The 19,614-nt window shown below is 50.3% G+C and overlaps 2 protein-coding genes across 11 annotated transcripts in view; one reads left to right on the top strand and one right to left on the bottom strand.

The window, feature by feature from the left end:
* Zhx3 (zinc fingers and homeoboxes 3) overlaps nt 1-6,833 on the top strand; it is a 115,247-nt gene extending 108,414 nt beyond the window's left edge. For 8 of the 9 annotated variants that reach the window (XM_071608923.1, XM_027945241.2, XM_071608929.1 and 5 more), the window contains 2 exons: nt 939-3,929; nt 6,581-6,733. In XM_071608923.1, the coding sequence (XP_071465024.1) occupies nt 1,070-3,929; nt 6,581-6,717 (2,997 nt within the window). In that variant the 5' untranslated portion in view covers nt 939-1,069 and the 3' untranslated portion in view covers nt 6,718-6,733. The other variant, XM_027945242.3, reaches the window with a different exon arrangement.
* Nucleotides 6,834-14,595: 7,762 nt separating this feature from the next.
* Plcg1 (phospholipase C gamma 1) overlaps nt 14,596-19,614 on the bottom strand; it is a 33,855-nt gene continuing 28,836 nt past the window's right edge. For both annotated transcript variants that reach the window (XM_027945142.3, XM_071608922.1), the window contains exons 26-33: nt 18,665-18,761; nt 18,297-18,521; nt 18,074-18,222; nt 16,800-16,914; nt 16,523-16,684; nt 16,331-16,419; nt 16,056-16,240; nt 14,596-15,875 (exon numbers count right to left, since the gene is read on the bottom strand). In XM_027945142.3, the coding sequence (XP_027800943.1) occupies nt 15,833-15,875; nt 16,056-16,240; nt 16,331-16,419; nt 16,523-16,684; nt 16,800-16,914; nt 18,074-18,222; nt 18,297-18,521; nt 18,665-18,761 (1,065 nt within the window). In that variant the 3' untranslated portion in view covers nt 14,596-15,832. The remainder of the gene's footprint in view (nt 15,876-16,055; nt 16,241-16,330; nt 16,420-16,522; nt 16,685-16,799; nt 16,915-18,073; nt 18,223-18,296; nt 18,522-18,664; nt 18,762-19,614) is intronic.

Here is a 19,614-nt window from a genome sequence, read left to right as displayed (position 1 = left end):
TATAATTTGCTAAAAAGAAGGCAATGATGGTTATGGTGATATGTTAATAGGGATCACAGAAGCACTTTTCTCATGACATCTCATGAAATGATTATTATTACAGTAATTTTGTATATAAGTAAATCCATCCATCAGCTTTGAAATAAATTTCAAAAACAGACCAAAGATATTTTTAAGAAGCAGTAAAGATACTGCAAGAAAATAAAATGAAAAATAAAAAAGTAAAGTCAAGTCATTAGAGTAGGCACAGCCCTGTGAGAACCCGCTGTGAGCTACTGGGCTGTAAACCGGATCTTTGGATACCCTGACCTTTGGCCTCATCTGGGTGGCCCAGTCAGTAACTGGGAGGTGATTCTTTTCCTGCAGCCTGACTCGGGGTGGCAGACAGCAAGAAGGGATGGCCCCAGAGAGGCCCCATTCTTGGGGCAGGCCTGTCTTCCCGCCCAGCCGCCCCCTGCATTCACACACTGCAGCACGCCCGGTCTCTGTGCCTGGCCTGGGGGAGGCTAGGCGTGTTCTCCTGTGTGGGAAGGCTGTGAAAAGAAAAACCCTTGTTGGCCCAAACATTTAGACAAGAGTTACAGTGGATCTTTTGTTCTCACTCTGACATGGTCAGAATTAATTTGGAGGTCCCAAAGAGGGCATTTTTGTTTTTGTTTTTAAAACTGAGTTACTTAATGCAAGGATATGGGGGGGAAAAGAACTAAGAAGTATGGCTGTGGTCTATAAAGGAGTGTTGGAACACTCCCAGGTCATTTTTCAGGGGAATGTACTGTTAGCAACTGAGGGCTCCTGACTCAGTCTTTACATCTGAGCTGCTGGGGAACTGAACGTCTTGTGAAAAGACCTAGATGCTGGAGGACAAGCAGCGAACTGTGTCTGGGGATCTGAGAAATAGTTTAAGGTATCTTAATTATGTTTTTTCTCTTCCTCCTCAGGTTTAATAGGGGAAACCTACTTTCTGCAAGTTACTGAAAAAGCTGCCCTCGGAAGCTGTTTCTTGGGCCCTCATGGAGTAGTTGGAACTTTTACTGTCAGATCCTTGGGCTCCTGATCACCCAGAGTAGCCATGGCCAGCAAGAGGAAATCCACCACCCCATGCATGATCCCAGTAAAGACTGTAGTGCTGCAGGATGCCATTGTGGAGGCCCAGCCAGCAGAGGCCTTGCCTGAAGTACCCCAGCAGGATCTTCCCCCAGAAGCACCTGCTACCAGCAGTGAGGCAGCTCAGAACTCCAGCAGTACTGATGGCTCCTCACTGGCCAATGGGCATCGGAACACTTTGGATGGCTATTTATATTCCTGTAAAGACTGTGATTTCAGATCCCAGGACATGACCCAATTTGTGGGACATATGAACTCAGAGCACACAGACTTTAATAAAGATCCAACTTTTATCTGCCCTGGGTGCAGTTTCCTGGCAAAAACCCCCGAGGGGCTTTCCCTGCACAATGCCAAGTGTCATTCAGGGGAAGCCAACTTTGTGTGGAATGTGGCCAAGCCAGACAATCATGTAGTCGTGGAGCAGAGTATCCCTGAGAGCACCAGCACTCCTGACCCAGCAGGGGAGCCCGGCGCTGAGGGGACTGATGGACAGGCTGAAATCATCATCACTAAGACTCCAATCATGAAGATAATGAAAGGCAAAGCTGAAGCCAAAAAAATCCATACTCTCAAAGAGAATGTCCCCAGCCAGCCTGTGGGTGAGGCCTTGCCAAAGCCATCAGCTGGGGAAGCAGAGGTGAAAGAGGGGGACCACACCTTTGTTAATGGGGCAGCTCCAGTCAGCCAGGCACCTGCCAGCTCTGCAAAGCCCCCCCATACCACCAATGGGCCCCTGATAGGAACGGTGCCAGTTCTGCCAGCTGGTATAGCACAGTTCCTGTCTCTCCAGCAGCAGGCCCCGGTGCACACCCAGCACCATGCCCACCAGCCCCTGCCTACATCCAAGGCCCTTCCCAAAGTGATGATCCCCCTGAGCAGCATCCCAACGTACAACGCGGCTATGGACTCCAACAGCTTCCTGAAAAACTCCTTTCATAAGTTCCCCTACCCAACCAAAGCCGAGCTCTGCTACCTGACTGTGGTGACCAAGTATCCAGAAGAACAGCTCAAGATCTGGTTCACAGCCCAGAGGCTGAAGCAAGGTATCAGCTGGTCCCCTGAGGAGATCGAGGATGCCCGTAAAAAGATGTTCAATACAGTCATCCAGTCTGTGCCTCAGCCCACGATCACAGTTCTGAACACCCCCCTGGTTGCCAGTGCAGGCAATGTCCAGCATCTCATCCAGGCCGCTCTCCCAGGCCACGTTGTCGGACAGCCAGAGGGCACAGCAGGAGGACTCCTGGTCAGCCAGCCACTGATGGCCAATGGGTTGCAAGCACCAACCTCGTCTCTCCCCCTGGCAGTCACATCTGTTCCCAAGCAGCCAACAGTGGCACCTATTAACACCGTGTGTTCAAATACAACATCGGCCGTGAAGGTGGTCAACGCAGCCCAGTCTCTCCTCACAGCCTGCCCCAGCATAACTTCCCAAGCCTTCCTCGATGCTAGCATCTACAAAAATAAGAAGTCTCACGAACAACTGTCCGCTCTGAAAGGGAGCTTCTGCCGGAACCAGTTCCCAGGGCAGAGTGAAGTCGAACATCTGACCAAAGTCACCGGCCTCAGCACTAGAGAGGTGCGGAAGTGGTTCAGTGATCGGAGGTACCATTGCCGGAACCTGAAGGGCTCCAGAGCCATGATGCCTGGGGATCACGGCTCCATTCTCATTGACTCTGTGCCCGAGGTGCCCTTCTCCCCATCCTCCAAGGCTCCCGAGGTAACCTGTATCCCAACAGCGACCTCATTAGCAAGCCACCCTGCTGCCAAACGGCAATCCTGGCACCAGACTCCTGACTTCACGCCCACCAAATACAAGGAGAGAGCCCCAGAGCAGCTCCGAGCCCTGGAGAGCAGCTTTGCACAAAACCCACTCCCTCTAGACGAGGAACTGGACCGCCTGAGAAGTGAAACCAAGATGACCCGGAGAGAGATCGATAGCTGGTTTTCAGAGAAACGGAAAAAAGTGAATGCTGAGGAGACCAAGAAAGCCGATGGGACAGCCTGTCAGGAGGAAGGGGAGGCTGCTGAGGACGAGGGGGGAGAGGCGGAGTTGGCCAGTGAACTGAGGGTTGCTGGTGAAAATGGTTCCCCAGAAATGCCCATCAGCCAGATATCAGCAGAGCGCAAAGTCAGCCCCATCAAAATCAATCTCAAGAACCTGAGGGTCACTGAAGCCAGTGGCAAGAGTGAGCTTCCAGGGCTCCTTGCCTGTGAGCTGGAGGAGGATAGTTTGAACAAGCTGGCAGAGCAACCCCCTGGCAAAGTGAGCTACAAAAAGACGGCTCAGCAGCGACACTTGCTGCGGCAGCTCTTTGTCCAGACCCAGTGGCCAAGCAACCAGGACTATGACTCCATCATGGCCCAGACGGGGCTGCCGCGGCCAGAAGTGGTGCGCTGGTTTGGAGACAGCAGGTATGCTCTGAAGAACGGCCAGCTCAAGTGGTACGAAGACTATAAGCGGGGCAACTTCCCACCGGGGCTGCTGGTCATCACCCCTGGAAACCGGGAGCTGCTGCAAGACTATTACATGACACACAAGATGTTGTACGAGGAAGACCTGCAGAACCTCTGTGACAAGACCCAGATGAGCTCCCAGCAGGTCAAGCAGTGGTTTGCTGAGAAAATGGGTGAGGAGACCCGGGCCATGGCAGACACAGGTGGTGAAGACCAGGGCCCTGGTACTGGTGAGCCTGCGGCAACTCACAAAGGGCTGGGTGACTCCTATTCAGAAGTGTCTGAGAACAGTGAGTCGTGGGAGCCCAGTGCACCTGAGGCCAGCTCAGAGCCCTTTGGTACATCAAGTCCCCAGGCTGGACTTCAGCTAGGTAAGGAATCTCCAGGAGCCATGGCCTTCCTTTGTGGGTGAGGGGAGGATGCACTCACAGGTGGACATTGAATTTATTGCACAGGGGGCATCTGCTATCTCTAAGGCTGCCTGGCAACAGGACTAACTTCCTGTCTACTTGAGGGGACAACAGGCAGCAGAAGCCATGGGAGCCTAATATGGATAAAGGGGTGAGAGTTGGGCTTTTTTTTTTTTTTGGTTCATTTGTTTTAAGCCTGTACAGGGAAAAGAACATGGTAAATCTAAAAGGACCCAACCCTTTTTTTGACCACTTCTTAGCACTAGAAGAATAGATCAAAACATCATTTAAGGCAGATCCCGAATCACTGGGTAGAAGAGAGCCATAGGACATCAGAGGAAAATCAACTCAAACTGTTAAACAAGGGGAAAGAGCCTTTGTCTTTAGATACATGAAGTGATACCAGGTGCTGTGGTGCACACCTGTAATCCCAGTGGCTCAGGAGGCTGAAGCAGGAGGATCACAAGTTCAAAGCCATCCTCAGCAACTTAAGGAGGCCTTAAGCAATTCAGGGAGACCCTGTCTCTAAATAAAATATTATAAAAGGGCTGGATATGTGGCTCAGTAGTAAGCACCCCTGGGTTCAATCCCTGGTACCAAACAAAAATACATGAAGTGCTTTTATCTAATGGTGGCAGGGTTGGTGTTTCTGTTTTTCCTGAAGTAGAAGTGTTTATTATAATGGAAATCACCTTCTCTCTTGGACATATATGGAATTCAAAGTTTGAATTGTGTTCCTCAGTTTCTTTGAATTATGGTATTTTAGTATTCAAAAGCAAAATTCAGAAAATTATTTTAAGACATAGTTGTGAAGCCACAGACAAGTCACATTATCAGTTGTTAACTTTCTAGGTTCTAGGTCCCTGAACTCTCAGCCACTCCCTTTGGTATTTGATTCCTCATTTAAGGCCCCATCACTGAGCAGCCAGAAGCTCAGGGAGAGCCAAGAGGGAAGTGTTGCAGAAGATGAAGGGATTGGGGACTTAAAGATGGTGGCCCTGCCAGCTGGGTTGGCTGTGGTGAGGGTGCAGAAGATACCCAGACAATGCCTTTAGAGTTGGGCAATGTGGAGGTAGGTCCTGGAGAATCTGTACCTCATCCAGGCACCACCCCCTCCGGGGTAGGGTTTAGAGGCGTGTGAGTGTTGAGATACTGTACCTCACACAGCAATGCCCCTCCCTCCATCAGCATCTGTGGTAACTGTGGCCCAGCTTCCTGCTGTGGCTTGTCATTGCTGGGGTGGGCATTAAGGACTTTGTCTTCCAAAAGTCAGTTTTGAGTTTTGATTGCTGATCACTGCATTTGATTACTGAGGGGTCAGCATAGAGACTGGTCATTTTTCCAATCCCTGTGGGCTGAAGCAGCTTCCTAGCCACAAGGGATTTAAAGAGACAGTACTCTTTTAAAAAATTCCCCCTTTTGGTGAGTCAAACATTTAAAGAAAACTTAGGTGGCCACAGAGACCACAGAACAGAAACTTCAGTGACCCCATACCACAAGGAATACCATTTTGCAAAAATGGTTTGGAAAAGTTCACAGAAGGCTCTAATCCTCAAAAAGAAAAAAATTAACAATGCTGGAGATGGAGAGAATTAGATTTTGAGTTACTACACAGTCTTCAGAAATTCTAGTTCTCAACAAAAAATTGCAAAACATACAAAGAAATCAGAAAGCATGGCCCATTCACAGCAGTCAGACACCATCCTTCAGTAAGTCTAGACACTGGAATTATTAGTCAAAGATGTTAAATCAGCTATCTTACAGAAGTTTAGTGAACTGAAGGAAATCATGAACAAAGAACTGAAGTCAATCAGGAAAACTCTACATGAATAACAAGCCTATCAATAAAAAGATAGAAATTATAAAAGGGGGAACCAAACTCTAGAGCTGAAAAGTACAATCACTGAAATGGAAAGTTTATTAGAAGGGTTCAACAGCAGATTTGAGCAGTGAATCTAAAGTTTAGATGATTGAAGTTATCCAAAGGATAAGAAAAGAGAAAAGAATGAAGGGAAATGAACAGAGTCTAAGGGACCTATGAGGCATCATTAAACATACTGATATATTTATTATAGGAATCCTAGGAGCGAGAAAGGGGAAGAAAGAGTATATAAAGAAATCATGGCAGCTGGGTGGTGATGCACACCTGTAATCCCAGCGATTCAGGAGAGGGAGACAGAAGGATTGCATGTTCAAAGCCAGCCTCAGCAACATAACAAGGGCCTAAGAAACTTAGCAAGACTCTGTTTCAAAAAATAAAAAGGACTGGGGAATGTGGCTCTGTGGTAAAGCTCCCCTGGGAGTCCCCAGTACTCCCTCCCCCTCAAAAAAATTTATGGATGCTGAACCCAGCTGTTGTGATATGAGGGCAGCATGTTCCAGGGGGTGGTGAGGGAGAAGGCAGCGTGAGGTGTAGAAGACAGGGCTTGCAGGAGGTGGTGGCTGCCTGTAGCACTGGGGTGAGGCAAGGTAGGGTTTGTGGGTGTGGAGAGGCCATGCTGATGCTCCAGCTTTGAGGCCAGGGGTTTGGCAGCCATTCTGCAAAGAGACTAGAGGTCTTGGCACATCAGCCATCATCCTTAACCCACTTGCTCTTTTTCACCTTTCCTCAGGCTGGAGATGGGGGAGTGGCTGGCAGGAAGGCATTGCTCATGGAGTTAAGAAGTCCCCAAATCCAGTGATGCCACCCTGGCATAGTGAGGACCAGGCTGCCCTGGGGGCTGTACAGATTGCAGCAGCTGTGGAGTGACAGGCCTGTGTTTTCTCCTCAGAAACAGACTGAAATTGATCCGATTACTCTGAAGGACCGGCCCATCTGGGATGCTGCCTGCCACATGGAACAGCTGAACCTGCCTCTCTGCTGCCACATGTCGTTTCCATGGCCAGCCACTGGGTACCCAAGAAGGCCTCCAGAGGCCTTGCAGATAGCCCAGAGCCTGTTGCCACCAAGCAAGTGGCAAGAAGGGGTTCTGCCAGTCCTTCCTCCCACAGTGTAGGACCTTCCCTTGGCCTCCCAGGGATAAAGCAGTTCAGACTTCATATTCATAGACAGAATCAAGTTTTAACAAACATTGCCTCTCTACATTTAATAAAATACCAGATTACAAACACTTTCATTATATAGACACTTTGGTTAGCAAAGTGGGATGTTGTTCACATCATCTCTGAATGTGCCGTTTGTTCTCTGGGGAGCACTGGAGCCACTGATGCCCTCACTTTCCATGGGCAGGCAGGGGTTAAAGATGCTCAGAACTGTATCCCGGCCCCCAGGCCTCTCTGCTTTCCTCACAGAAGGATACCATTGAAGAGCTCTCTGTCATGTTAAGTGGTGACCAGCCACTTTTGGAGCCAGGCTTGCTTTGTGGGCTGGTTGGTGCAGAGCCTGTTGTTGCCCTTAGGTCAGAAAATGGCCTGGCTGTGCGAGTAGTGCTGGATCCTGGCCACTCTCCTCTTCAGGTGTTACCTTAATTCTGCTTTTTTTTTTTTTTTTTTTTGGTGGGAGTTTGAATCATGGACCATAACTTTACAGTTATCAGATCAATTAAAGAAATATTTGTTGTTAAGCCTAATATACTGACCTATGTGCCCCCCACCCCCACCGTGTTTTCTTTCTTTCTTTCTTTCTTTAGTGTAGAAATGTAGACACCTTTATAGTGAGAGGAAAATGAAGAAAGGAAACGGGGAGAAGGTGGGTGAAGAAAGGTATAGCTACAGCCTGCAGTCCTGGCTACTGCAGTGTTGAGAGCCCTGTCCCCCCACTTACTACAGAAGCTCTCAGGAGAGTAAGAGGGAGGGCTGAATGGATTCGTAGACCGTGGGGAATTATCAGAGCTGGAGTGGACTTGAGCACCAAGACCTGTGGGTGGGAGTTCCTGGCAGAACATCTGGAACGCTGCAAGCACACACCAAGGGCCTGGCCAGCATGCTGGGCAGATACCCAGAGGTGCTGGACATCACTGGACAGGTCCTTGTGAGGGAGTCTCTGAAGTTCTGCATTTATGTCCCTAAACTTGGAAATAAGAATGCTTATGTAGTCTAACCCTCACGTCCTCCTTTGAATTGAGAAAATCACAGGAAAAGAAGCCTTTGAAACAATGGGAAACTTACAGAGTTGTACTAACTAGAAAAGCCCCGATTTCCTCAAGACCGGCCACTCTAGCAAAGGGGGTGGGTTGAGGATGTGTCACCTGTGGCCTCACCAACCTCTTAGAAGTGAACCAAAGACATTGGTTCCTGCAGTGCCAGGCACACGTGGAGGCCCCTCCTGCTGGGCCTGGGCTGCCTGGGGCACCAAGAGACCTGGGCAGGGAAGGGCTCAGGCATTAAGCGCTGGTTACACTCTATGTACCCAGGAAAGTGGAGCAGTCACACCATCTTGCTGGCTGGGCTGAGCTTGGTGTGGGGATGAGCTTGGTGCCAGCAGCCTCTGCCTTCTAGGAGAGGGCTTTCTTGGGAAACTCAAAGCCCTCGAACCATTGTTCTAAATTAGTGTTTTCTTTAGCCCTCCCTAGCCCAATAGGGACCACCTCTTATTTGTCTCAAACTGGGGACTTGTGAATACTTCTGCAAGTTTTGCAGCCTATTTTTGTTTCCTTTCCATTTGGGGAGTGAAGCTATGAGTCTCAAAAGCCTTTGAGGAACTGTCAAGAATGGCAAGTGATCGCCTTCCTTCAGAGAACAGACACTTGGAATCTTTCCTTTAGTTTTTATGTACATTCAGATTAATTTATATATCCACATATACAGTACAGATATTCATTTGCTACCTTACTTGTAAAGTGAACATCTGATGTGTACACTTGAGCTTCACGGCACGTGGGTGTTGGGGAGCAGCCTGTGTGCGGGCAGGGACTGCTGTACACTGGTGGCAGTGGCAACCCAGCATGAAGCCATCTCCAAGTGTCTGAGAAACCACTCTGTGCCTCAGCCCATGCCTGCCAGCCTCACCTCGAGTCTGTGTGCACCAGCTGAACGTTAGTGTCTGCAGAGAGGGTTCTTGCGGTTATCTGCGTTGACATTCAATTTACAACCCAAACAGCAAAACAGAAAAAAACTTGTCCATGGTAGACAAGTTTGTGCAGGACCCTGCACCCCAGCCCCAGGCACTAGCTCATCTTTTGGGTGGAGTAGTTATGGAGTAGTTATGGTGAGGCCAGCACTGGCATGTTTTTCTCACAGATGTTGGCCCTTCCCATCAGCTAGGGGCACACGACAAACAGTAAGACTGACCAGATAAGAGCCCCGCAGACTGGACAGACCCTGCTTCTTCCTGAGCTCCTGAATGGGAGTGAGAAAGTGGGATTTGGACCTTCTGCTTGAAACATGACACTGAGAAGTGGTCATGAAGCAGGTGCTTTAAAGGGATATCATTATGGAACCCAGGGCTTCGGGTGCCAAGCACAGAGACCCATCCACATGTGCCCAGAGTCCAGAATCACATTGACAATGGTGGTGAGGGGGTGTGGTCACCAGGCCGGCAGCTTGTCACAAGACAGATCACTGGTATTGCACACTGCTGAAGGGTTAAATTCTGTGTTGTCCCTTTCAATAAAAGACTGGCTGTGGGCTGCCAAGTTAAGCAAGGTGAGTGGGCGGCTGTTCTTTCCTGAAGAAAAGCTTATGTTACCAGAGGACGGATCCCCCCTCCCCTCTGCACCTGGGCTTATCAGAGGCAGTGGATTGTCTTCCAGTGTTTCTCATTGCTGGTGTCTTATGCCTGTTTGGTTTATTGTGTTTTTCACTTGAGGTTGTAAATTAAGTTCTACTAGGTGAAACCAGATCACAGTTCTGATAAAGGAAATTTGAATTTGATAATATACTTTTTACATATTTTGATTACCTGTTTTAATTTTTGACCATAGAAGAGCTATTTGATTTGGGGAGGGGAAGTATTTTCAGGTCTCTTGGGTTCCTGAAAAAGAAGGCCCTAGTTGTATGGCTCAGAGTGACTGAGAGCTCCTTTTTTTGGCCGAGTGACAAGTGGCTGGTCAGGTGGACCAAAGCACTTGGGTCCAAGACTCTGCACTCTGCTCTCTGGAAGCAGAAAAGGCAGAGTGTCGGTGGCACCTTAAGGGCTTCCACTTGCACTCACGGGCTCGTCCTAAGTGGCCTTAGGAGGCCATCCCATCAGGAAGCTCTAGTGAGTTCTACAGGCTGCCATGTGGTTCTCGCGGGTTTTTATCCTGTCTTCCCTTCCTCTCCTTTCTGGTTCTGTCACATCTGTCCCCCAGTTGCCTTCCATGGAGGGTTGGGGGTAGCCTCTCTGGTTGGACTTGGTCTTTTTGCACATCCTTCCTCGGGATTTGTCTGCTTATACTGTTCCAGTCTTGGGCCCTTTTGCTTGTCATCTTCCTCACCTGCATGTGGACCAGGATTCTTGGATTAGTCGCTTTGCAGTCCAAACATCACAGCCTATGTTTAAAGGTTGGCGGGAGAGAACCAGTCAGGAAGAAAATCTAAAAACAAGTCTTGGAGCTTTTCCCCCACACCCATGTTCAGTTTACCTGGGGGAAGTTCATTGGTCTGACCTTTGCAGGAGATGTGCTTCTGTATTAAGTTTTAATTTTCATGCATCGCACTCATTTTCAAAGCACAGTTGTGTGCTGGAGGAAAAAAGCCCTCTGGATGTGTGCGGGTCTTACCGCCAACTTGTCCTGACCAAAGCCAGCTAGTGGGGCCTGGAGCTCCTCTTCAACTTCTCCCAGCTTGGCTTCTTTCTGTCTTCCCTGACAGTGGACACGGTTCCCAGGAGCACCTGGTCTCTGATGAGCTCAGTGCCTGTGGAGCTTCAGACTTTCTCTGAGCACAAGTCCCCTCTGCAGGGGACCTAGGCTTCAACCCAACATGCCCACTGTGCTGTTTGCTCTGGCCCATTTAAATGTGCAGCCATGCAACCCAGGGCTGATGAGACTGTGGGGATGTCATCAACAAAGTGACCATTTTGGTTTTGGCCAAATGACTGGATGGAAGTGGTGACCACAGTGCTGCCTGGCTTGTTACCCAGCCCAGCCCCAAATCCCAATGGAACTGGCAGGCCTTGGATAGAATCTGTTCCTGCCAGAGTCCAGGCCACACTAGGAGCTGGGGTGAAGCGGCAAACCCAAGTACTCTCAGCTGACCCAGCACCTGCACTTGGCTGTGAGGTATAATGAACCTGTACAGATGTGTGGCCCTAGAGAGGATGGAGAGCCTGCTTTTGGGTCTTATGTCCTGGACTCACTTGTCAACACTAGTCAGCCATCCTGTCCTGCCCGTAAACCTGAACTTCTCTTTAAAAGTGGACTTGGTCCTTCACTAACCTGCAGAAATGATAGGCATTCCTTTTTAGCTAAAGGTCCAGCAGGAGCTACCCACTCGTAACTAACTGCCCTGGAGTCTGGGAATGAGACCAGGCAGACCCTGGTTGCCACATGGATGAGGACAGGAGCCTGTACCTGTTTCCTTGATCTTTGGGTCTACAGGACCGTGAGGATTTGTGGAGTTACTGATTATTATCTGCCCTTCCTGAGGTTTTGGCAGGAACTGGGCAGAGTGGAGAGAAGAGAGGGTAGCTCTTTTTGCTGCCTGGTGCCTTCCTGCTGTCTGGGCAGGTGGCAAGCCAGGACCCTGTGGGGGGCCTGTGTTCACCTGCCATTAGTGCCTCTTCCTTGGGTATGTGCATGCATACATGTGCCAGTTGTGCACACACATGGGCAACTGCCTGTGTTAATGAACAGCTGTTTTTGGTTCCCTTCCATGAAAATTAGGTGATTCTGAATTAATTTGATTGGAGTCAAAGGTGAAAAGTCTGGGATAGAGACTGCAAGTGCTCAGTCCTTCCCAAGCACAAAGCTCCAGAGCAGAAACATGATTAAGAGGGTCACATGGTACTATCAACCCTGTACTTTGTGTTTAAAGAGATATCTTCTCATTCACCCGTGGTTCTTGCCCATACATTCTTGCAGTGAGATTGTTGGCTGGAGAGCAAGCTAGCACCCACTCACAAGCAGGGTTCCACCATGACAACTGGGTTGCTCCTTGGGAAACTGGGTGAGGGCCAGGGGAGCAATGATCACACTGGGGTAGTGAGTTCCTGCCAATTCCTGAGCAGCTGCTTTCTTAGCTGTGGCAGAAGGGTCAGACTGTGCCACAATTGTTGTTAAAAACAAAATATGCCAACCTTCCCCTCTGCCCTGCTGGCCGTTGTTCATTCAGTCTTATTGATGCAGTCTTTCGGGGTTGCCAAAGGCCTGCAGATTCCTTTCTCACTAAGTCCTGACTCCTAGTCCTCTAGCACCCATTTATGTTCTGGTCTTCAGTGCAAACCCCTTTGTTCTCTGTGGGCCAGACTACTGAGAAGTGAGCCTGGGGAGTGACGTGAGCAATTTGCCTCTGGAGTGCTTCCTGTCTCCTAGGGACAACTGCAGAAGTGATCATCCGAGTAATGAGTGAAGGGCTAGTGTCCTGTTTGTCCAGAGGCAAACTGAAACTCTAAACTATTTGAGGGTCCCACCTCCTATTGTGACCAAGCATGAAACCAAACTGAGAAAAAGGCATGCTCTGTCATTTGGGTCTGAGTGGAAGGGGAATTCTTTACTCTGCATAAATCTTTTGACAAAGATGGAGCTTACCTTTGGTGTGGACTGTGGTGGTGCTGAGGCGGGAGGCATGGGGTTGCCCTCTTTGGGCTGGGTCTCCAGGCCTCACAAGGTCCCCTGTGGGGATGCTGCTATTTCTAAGATGCAAATTGCACATTTCCTAGATTTTTGTATCTGTGGACTTGGATAAGGGAGGGGAACAGGGACAAACTACTTGTACAGTTTGAGATGGGCCTCAATGGTACTTCAAACCTTTTGATCGTTCCTAAATAAAAATGTACATATATTTTACATCTGCTGACGTATTTTATGGGGAGTCAAGGGGGAAAAAACTGGCTTATGTATCCTGTGGGCCAAACTTGATCACAAACTTACAAACTTTGGTGGACAAGTAGAGTTCCTCTCCATTCTAGAATGGTTGCCACCAAAATTATTATTGTGCCTTAATGTCTGTCTCCTTTTCCTTGTGCCACCCCCCAAAAAAAATTTAGTCGAATTTTGCAACTTGGTTTTAGCCTAAGTCCTATTGTACAAAATGCTCAGATTAACCCCGGGAGGACCCGGGGAGAATACTCAGGCTGAGGGCTTGACCAAGGAGGCATGACCTTTTTGTTCACTTTGCTGGTGTGGCAGAACACCCTGATACCGTTCTTTTTCCCTTCAAGAGAATCAATATGGTGAGCTGGTAGGCAAGTTAAGATTCTTCTTGCCCCAGGTCCATCCCTTAGATTGAAGTCCAGGATGTGCTCCGTAGGAGGAAACCTCCTGCCCTTTTTGCGCTAAAATACTTCTTTTTTAAAAAATAACTTTATTATTTTTATGTGGTGCTGAGGGTCGAACCCAGGGCCTTGCATGCGCGAGGTGAGCACTCTACCACTGAGCCATAACCCCAGCCCCTGCGCTATACTTTTTAATGGGTTTCCTCAACCGAGATCACAAACTGCTCCTGCTTTCTTCCTGAAGAGCAGCCTTTTGCCCTGTGGCAGGAAGTGGAATGCTCAGACCTTGTTGGCAATGTTCTCCGCTTGTGTCCACTGGGTAAAAGCTGTTGAAAGCTAAAGTCTGCTCCTTTGACCCTTTCCACTTGTCCCTGGTCTGCCAGCCAGCTGGGAGATGGGCCACTTCTCTTTGCCTCTGTTCCTGGTAACATTCACTTCCCCTCTGACCCTGTTTCTTCTGGTTTCCTCTGCCAGAGTCAGTGCTTCTTAACCCTGATCACTCAATGTCATCACCTAAGGAACTCGCAAACAACACCCAAGGGAGAGAGTGTTCAGGTGCCAGTGTTTTTCAGAGACTCCATGGAGGGTAGTCGGGTGTTACCAGGGTTGAGACTTCCAGTGGGTGGAAGGCAGTGCCACCCACTGTCCCAGGTGCACAGCCTGTGTGTAGGTGAGGCAACTGACCACAGGGTGCCAAAACATTCAGTCCAACAAAGATGGTCCCCACTGGGTCAATCAGCAATGGTCAGGTATGGCTGGAGGAATGTGAAATGAAACTGATTTGTATGTTTGCTCGACTAAGGATATTTTCCACTAGGAAGGATCAAACAGCAGTAGAGGCAAAGGCAATGTGGTAAAGAGCCCTCAGCAGGTGAGCCTTTTGTCCTGGAAGCTGCTAAGGGAAGGCAGAGATGGGCCTCCCTCAGGCCACATTCCAGGACACTTGTTCAGTCAATGAAGGCATTACTGTGGTCAGCACCAACAGACTGTCATCACATGGCGACATGGATGGGCCCTATCTATCTGCAATGCCAGCAGACCACTCCCTGCTCCAGAAGGAACACTTTCTCCTTGGTCCACAAGAATCTGAAGCAGGAAAAAGGGATTCCCACCAACCACCTCTCTGTGCAAAAGGACCAACCAACCATCCTCTCTCCATAATGGGATGGTGAAGCTCTTACAGGTGAGAAGGTGGCCTTATACCTCCCGTTCGTCCAGAAAGAAGATTGGCTGGACCTGAGAGGTTTCCAGAAATGTCTCACACAGCTTCTATTGCCAAATAATCACCAGACAACCAGTTTCCCTGAGCCCCCATTCCACAAAGCATACGAGTTAAAGGAAAAAGGACATGAGGATGATTTATTTGGCAGTCAGATCTTAAGAGGGCAGCAGAACTAGCAAATGGCCAACCCTGAGCCCAAACGTGGGCAGTGGGTTTGCGTGTGCTGAATGCTGGCTATGCTATGAGGCACCATTGCGCCCACGGGCCTGGACCCCAGCCTCTATCCTCAGAGGTAGGGGCTGCCTTCCCGAGCTTTCCATCTCCTTCCCTGCATATTTTTACCAACTAGACAAAAGTTGTGCTGAGCCAACACCTTGGGTCAGCACCTGACTGACTGACTCTCCCTACCTGTGAGGCAGCAGCTCCTTAATTCCCTTCCTGTTCCTAAGGGAGAATAGATTGAGTCTTCATTTCATTGCTTAAAAAAAAAAAAAAAAAAAGAAAAGAAAAAGAAAAAGAAATAAAAAGCTCACCAGGATAGGCTTGGCCCTTTCTTCTCTTCCCCTCCCGTTCCTCCACCCCTTGGTGCCTTAATACCCCACACTGAGCCCCACCCAACACAGCTGGCTGCCGCTCCCAAAGGCTCTGCTCTGAGATGGCCCTTCAAGGGTGAGGAGCAGAAGGAGTAAATAACTTAGTTATGCTACCACTGAGAAGAAAAATAATACTGCTATTTTTATCATGATCCCCTGTATCTTTCAGGCTGGGTAGTATTCCCGGCCATGGGCAATGTGCCCTTGTGCTGTGTCCTCCTCCTCCCTGCAGGGCAGAGCCCTTCTCCACACAGGCCCTGCATTCCTCCACCCTGGCTCCAGGGCTAAACTGCGGGGGCATCTACCCTCTTACTCTGCCCAGCTGTGGTTTTAAAGCTACAGGACAATGTAAACTTTGTTTCCCTGGCCCAGCAAGGCGGCTCCTCCTCCTCCACTCAGGAATGTCAGCGGCTCCTTGAAGCCTCCTATGCTGCTGAGGCAGCCTCTCCAAGGGGCTTCGGCCCTGCTTCTGTCCCTACAAGATGGAAGAACCCATCTCCAGAAGTCAGGGCCAGATGTGTGTGCTTAGTGCGAGACACAGTACAGTTTTTGCCTTCACCCAGAATTGGGCATGGAGGCCCAAAACAGTACATCTCATTAATGGCTTGGTTTTGTCTAGCATTCGCTGCTGGAATCCAGACTCCAGGCTGCAAGACCAGGAAGGCTGCCATGGCAGGCGGCTTCCACAAAACCCAGTCCAAGGCATCCCACGAGGCGTGCAGCACCTGCTGCTCTCAACCAAGCTGGGACGCAACTAGAGGCGGTTGTCTCCATTGACCCGAGTCCTCCTTGGGGCCCTGGACGAAAGGAAGAGTGTCCTTACTGTCAGTAGGACCTGGTAGATCAACGGGATAGCCCAGAGCAAAACAAAGCTTTTCTATCCAGGAGAAATGCTGGAGAAGCAGGACCCAGGTCTTCCTGAATCCAGCAGCCCTTTCCAAGCTGCACATTGACCACCTTCCCCCTACCACCCTCACCTTCGCTCCCGACTGTCAAAGTGGTCTGTGAGATGCTCCTGGGAGATGCGGAAGTCCTCAAATGGCTGCTGGTAGCGGGCTTCAAAGGAGCCTTCCCGGGGCCGGCCATGAAACAGCTGGCTGGAGGCATCTGAGCACCGCTCCCGCAGGGATGTACCACTGAAGGGACTGAGGTCACCATTCTCCTGCTCAACAAAGGCAAGTCAAGGGGTCCTCTGTACCTCAGGAGGCTCCCCACCCTCTCCCCAAGCTAGCCTACCCACCCTGATAGTTACCTTGGCAGGGAAAATGTCAATCTTAATGAGCAGAGAGGCCAACTCCAGGTCCTCACTGTAGTTGTTCTTCAAAGGCACTGCTCTGTATCCTAACAGGAGGAAAGCCTGGCCCTCAGCACAGGAGGGCACCAAGCAAGTGGCCCCACCCTGGCAGCAAGGCCATAGGGCATTATATGGAGAAAGGGTCCTCACCTATTTTCAGGCCTTTGACTGGGAAAGTAGCCTGAGCCAAAAAGTTCTGGTCACTAAACATGTCTTCCTCATAGACCACAAAGCGAAGGAAGGCAAATTCAGGGTTACTGATCTGGAACTGGAAAGGCTTGGCTGGCCACACAGGGTTCAGTCCATTGTCCACTGTGAAATTAGGGGCAAAAGGTTTCAGGACACCACTAAGAGTATGGCGGAACCTGTGGGGAGAGGACATCAGTGCCCAGGAGGGTGAGGCAGTGACTGGGGAAGGTAGACTCACCCACAAACTCGGTCTTCTGTTTGGTACTGTCATACTCAGCTCCAGCCACCTCAATCTCCACAAAAGGACACACGATGCCCCGGCCATTCTTCGGCAAGTGCCGGGCCCCCAACACCTGTGAGGCAGGCAAAGGTGGGGTAGGGCTGTCCGGCTCCAGCAGTCTCCACTGCAGGAGACTCAGGCAGCAAATGTGACATAGGGACAGTGCGCCCTCTGCTGGGCCTCAAAGACACAGCCCATTAAGTCAGGGTCCTAAGGGGATCCAGAGCAGTTGCTGCCTATACCAATTTATTGGAACTTGGGACAAAATTTTTGAGTTTTGCAATCCACTTCATGTTAAATCCATTTCAATATGGAAGTCTTTGAAATTATTTCCCCTTAGGACAAAAAAAAAAAAAAAAAAAAAAAATTTACCCATGGCTCTGCACCCATCCTCAATATGCCCAACTCAGGTCATGTGCTCATGCTCCTACACTCCTCTAAGACTCTGCTCAGGTCTCTCCCACCCTGAACCCACAGCACTGGGTTGGCCCCTGTCGCAACTTTTCAGCAGGCATGTGCTGGGGAGCTCTGGGAGCATGGGTGCCAGGAGGCTGCTGGTCTCTTGAGCAAGCTTAACTCTTGCTTGCTCCTGCAGGCTCCTGGCTCATCACAGGCCCTGTCTCTAAATGAAACATAAAAAAGGGCAGGGATGTGGCTCAATGGTCAATGGGGCCCTAGCCCCAGGCCCATCCTCTGCCTTTCTGACCAGCCTACTCTTGCCAGTTAGTGGCTTCCTACAGCTTGGCCTTACTGGAACCTGATTCGTTTGGTGCCAAGATGGGAACACAGTCAGCTCAGCTCCACAGCAAGGACCCACAGCTGACTACTTTCTATATTAGGAGAGTTGTGTCTTCAAACATAAGGCCAGATCCAGTGCCCCTAAGACCCAGGAAATGCTGATCTGTACCCTTGCCCCAGCATGCCAGCAGTTCCCAGCTCTGATGTCCCAAACAATCTCTACTCTTGGCCAGCTCAGTGTCAAAATGAGCGGCGGTGCACGCCTGTAATCCCAGCTGCTCAGGAGGATGAGGCAGGCAGGAGGATTCACGAGTTCAAAGCCAGCCTCAGCAACTTAGCAAGGCCCTACGCAAATCAGCAAGACTGTCTCTAAAAAGGGCAGGGGATGTGGCTCAATGGCTAAGTGCCTGGTACAAAAACAACAAAACAAAAATATTCCTTAGCCAAGGGCATCCCTTTCCCACCCTGAAGCCCCACAGGTGAGCACCACCTACCTCAATGCAGATGGCACAGGGCTCCAGTCCACGGAGGCTGCTCTTGTCAAAGGGGTCAAAGGCCTCGTCTCGCATGGTGCTTGGCTGTAGCACGTAACCACAGTGTCCACCGGCCATGAAAAGGGCCTGGTTCATCTGCATGGGCTTGTCTGCAAGAGCCAGTTACTGTGCATCCCAGCCCAACTACCCCAGGTCTCCCCTGCCCACCAGGGCACTGCCTTACCTGGGGTCTGGAAGTTGAGGGCCACAAGTTGACTGCCACAGATCCACATGGGCAAAGGATCATAATTGGAGGAGTCCAGCCGTTGGCCCTTGGGGTAGATGCGGGAGAGCTGCAGCCGATTGTACTGGAGAAACTTCTTGCCTTTGGCCTTGTTCACATATTTCTCAGCCTTGGTTTCCGGGAAAGACGACATGTCCCGGTAGCAGGCACGTTCTGTGCCAATCTCTGAGCCAAAAGGGAGACAAAGTCTGTCTGCAGGCACTGGTGGGGAGGACACTAAACACTCCTCTTGCACCAGCACTGGAGAATGCAGGCACCGCCAGGCCCCAAGCACACCGCCCCCCCCCCCAACCTGGGCCCCGCCTTACTCTCTTCATCGAAGGGAACAGGCCTGCAGTAGACGACAAGCTCAGAGAGCTCAAGGGCAATCTTCTTCCTCCGTTCCATCATCTTCCCCTCGGTGAGCTGGTGACACACACAAGGCCCTGTAGCCCCAGGCTAGAGCCCTACCCAGGAGAAGGAAGCCCCTGCCAGCCTTGGGTACACCCACACTGCAGGTGCTCTGGGGCCCTCTCTCCCATCCCCTACACCTTCTAGACCCCACCAGACAATATATAAGGTCACAGTCCTCATTATTCTGTTCCTGAGCAGAGTCCTCCAACTCTCTTAAGAAGGTAGAATTCTCACTACCAGCCATGTCCTAAGGGCAGGGAACCCCAGGGCTGGCTGTGCTCCTCAGTGATGCTTTCTAATACTTCCTTACGCAGTCTCATCCCAGAGCAAAAAACTCCTTTTGGTTACCTGAGATCATTCTGGGGACTCATGCCCCACCTCCATCTCTGTCTGCACCTAAGGAAGATTCTCACCACCTTAGTTACCACAGAGCTCCCTCCTCTCCATGTCTAATACCAGCTGCAGAGACCCAGTCTCAAATGCTCTCCTGTCCCCTTTCCCCTGGAACTCCAGTTGTTTCCATGCTTCTTCTTTGGGTAGCTCCTCTACTCAGACTCCTCCTTTCCTTTTCAGTCTAGACCCAGGATCCAGCCCTTCAGCCTCCCAGCACCTCATCTTCCCCAAGGTACACTCCTGGCAAGCCTTACCACCCCAGTCCTCTCCTCTGGTTCCTGTTTTCCATAGCAGCTACAGATCTGCCCATCAAACACTGGGCATCAGCCTCCTAGCAGGAGCTCCCTTACCCTTGAGAAGGCCTCTGTTTCCAGGCTTCATGGAAGGGGCTTCTCTTCCCACTCCCCACCAAACCCCCAGCTTCCACCCTCTCCCTCATGGCCAGCCACTGTAGACTCCCTGCACTCACTCA

This window comes from Marmota flaviventris, chromosome 2, assembly GCF_047511675.1.
Source record: "Marmota flaviventris isolate mMarFla1 chromosome 2, mMarFla1.hap1, whole genome shotgun sequence".
NCBI classification, from domain to species: domain Eukaryota; kingdom Metazoa; phylum Chordata; class Mammalia; order Rodentia; family Sciuridae; genus Marmota; species Marmota flaviventris.
Note: the sequence above shows the minus strand (reverse complement) of the source record. Positions and strands in the feature narration are given on the sequence as shown.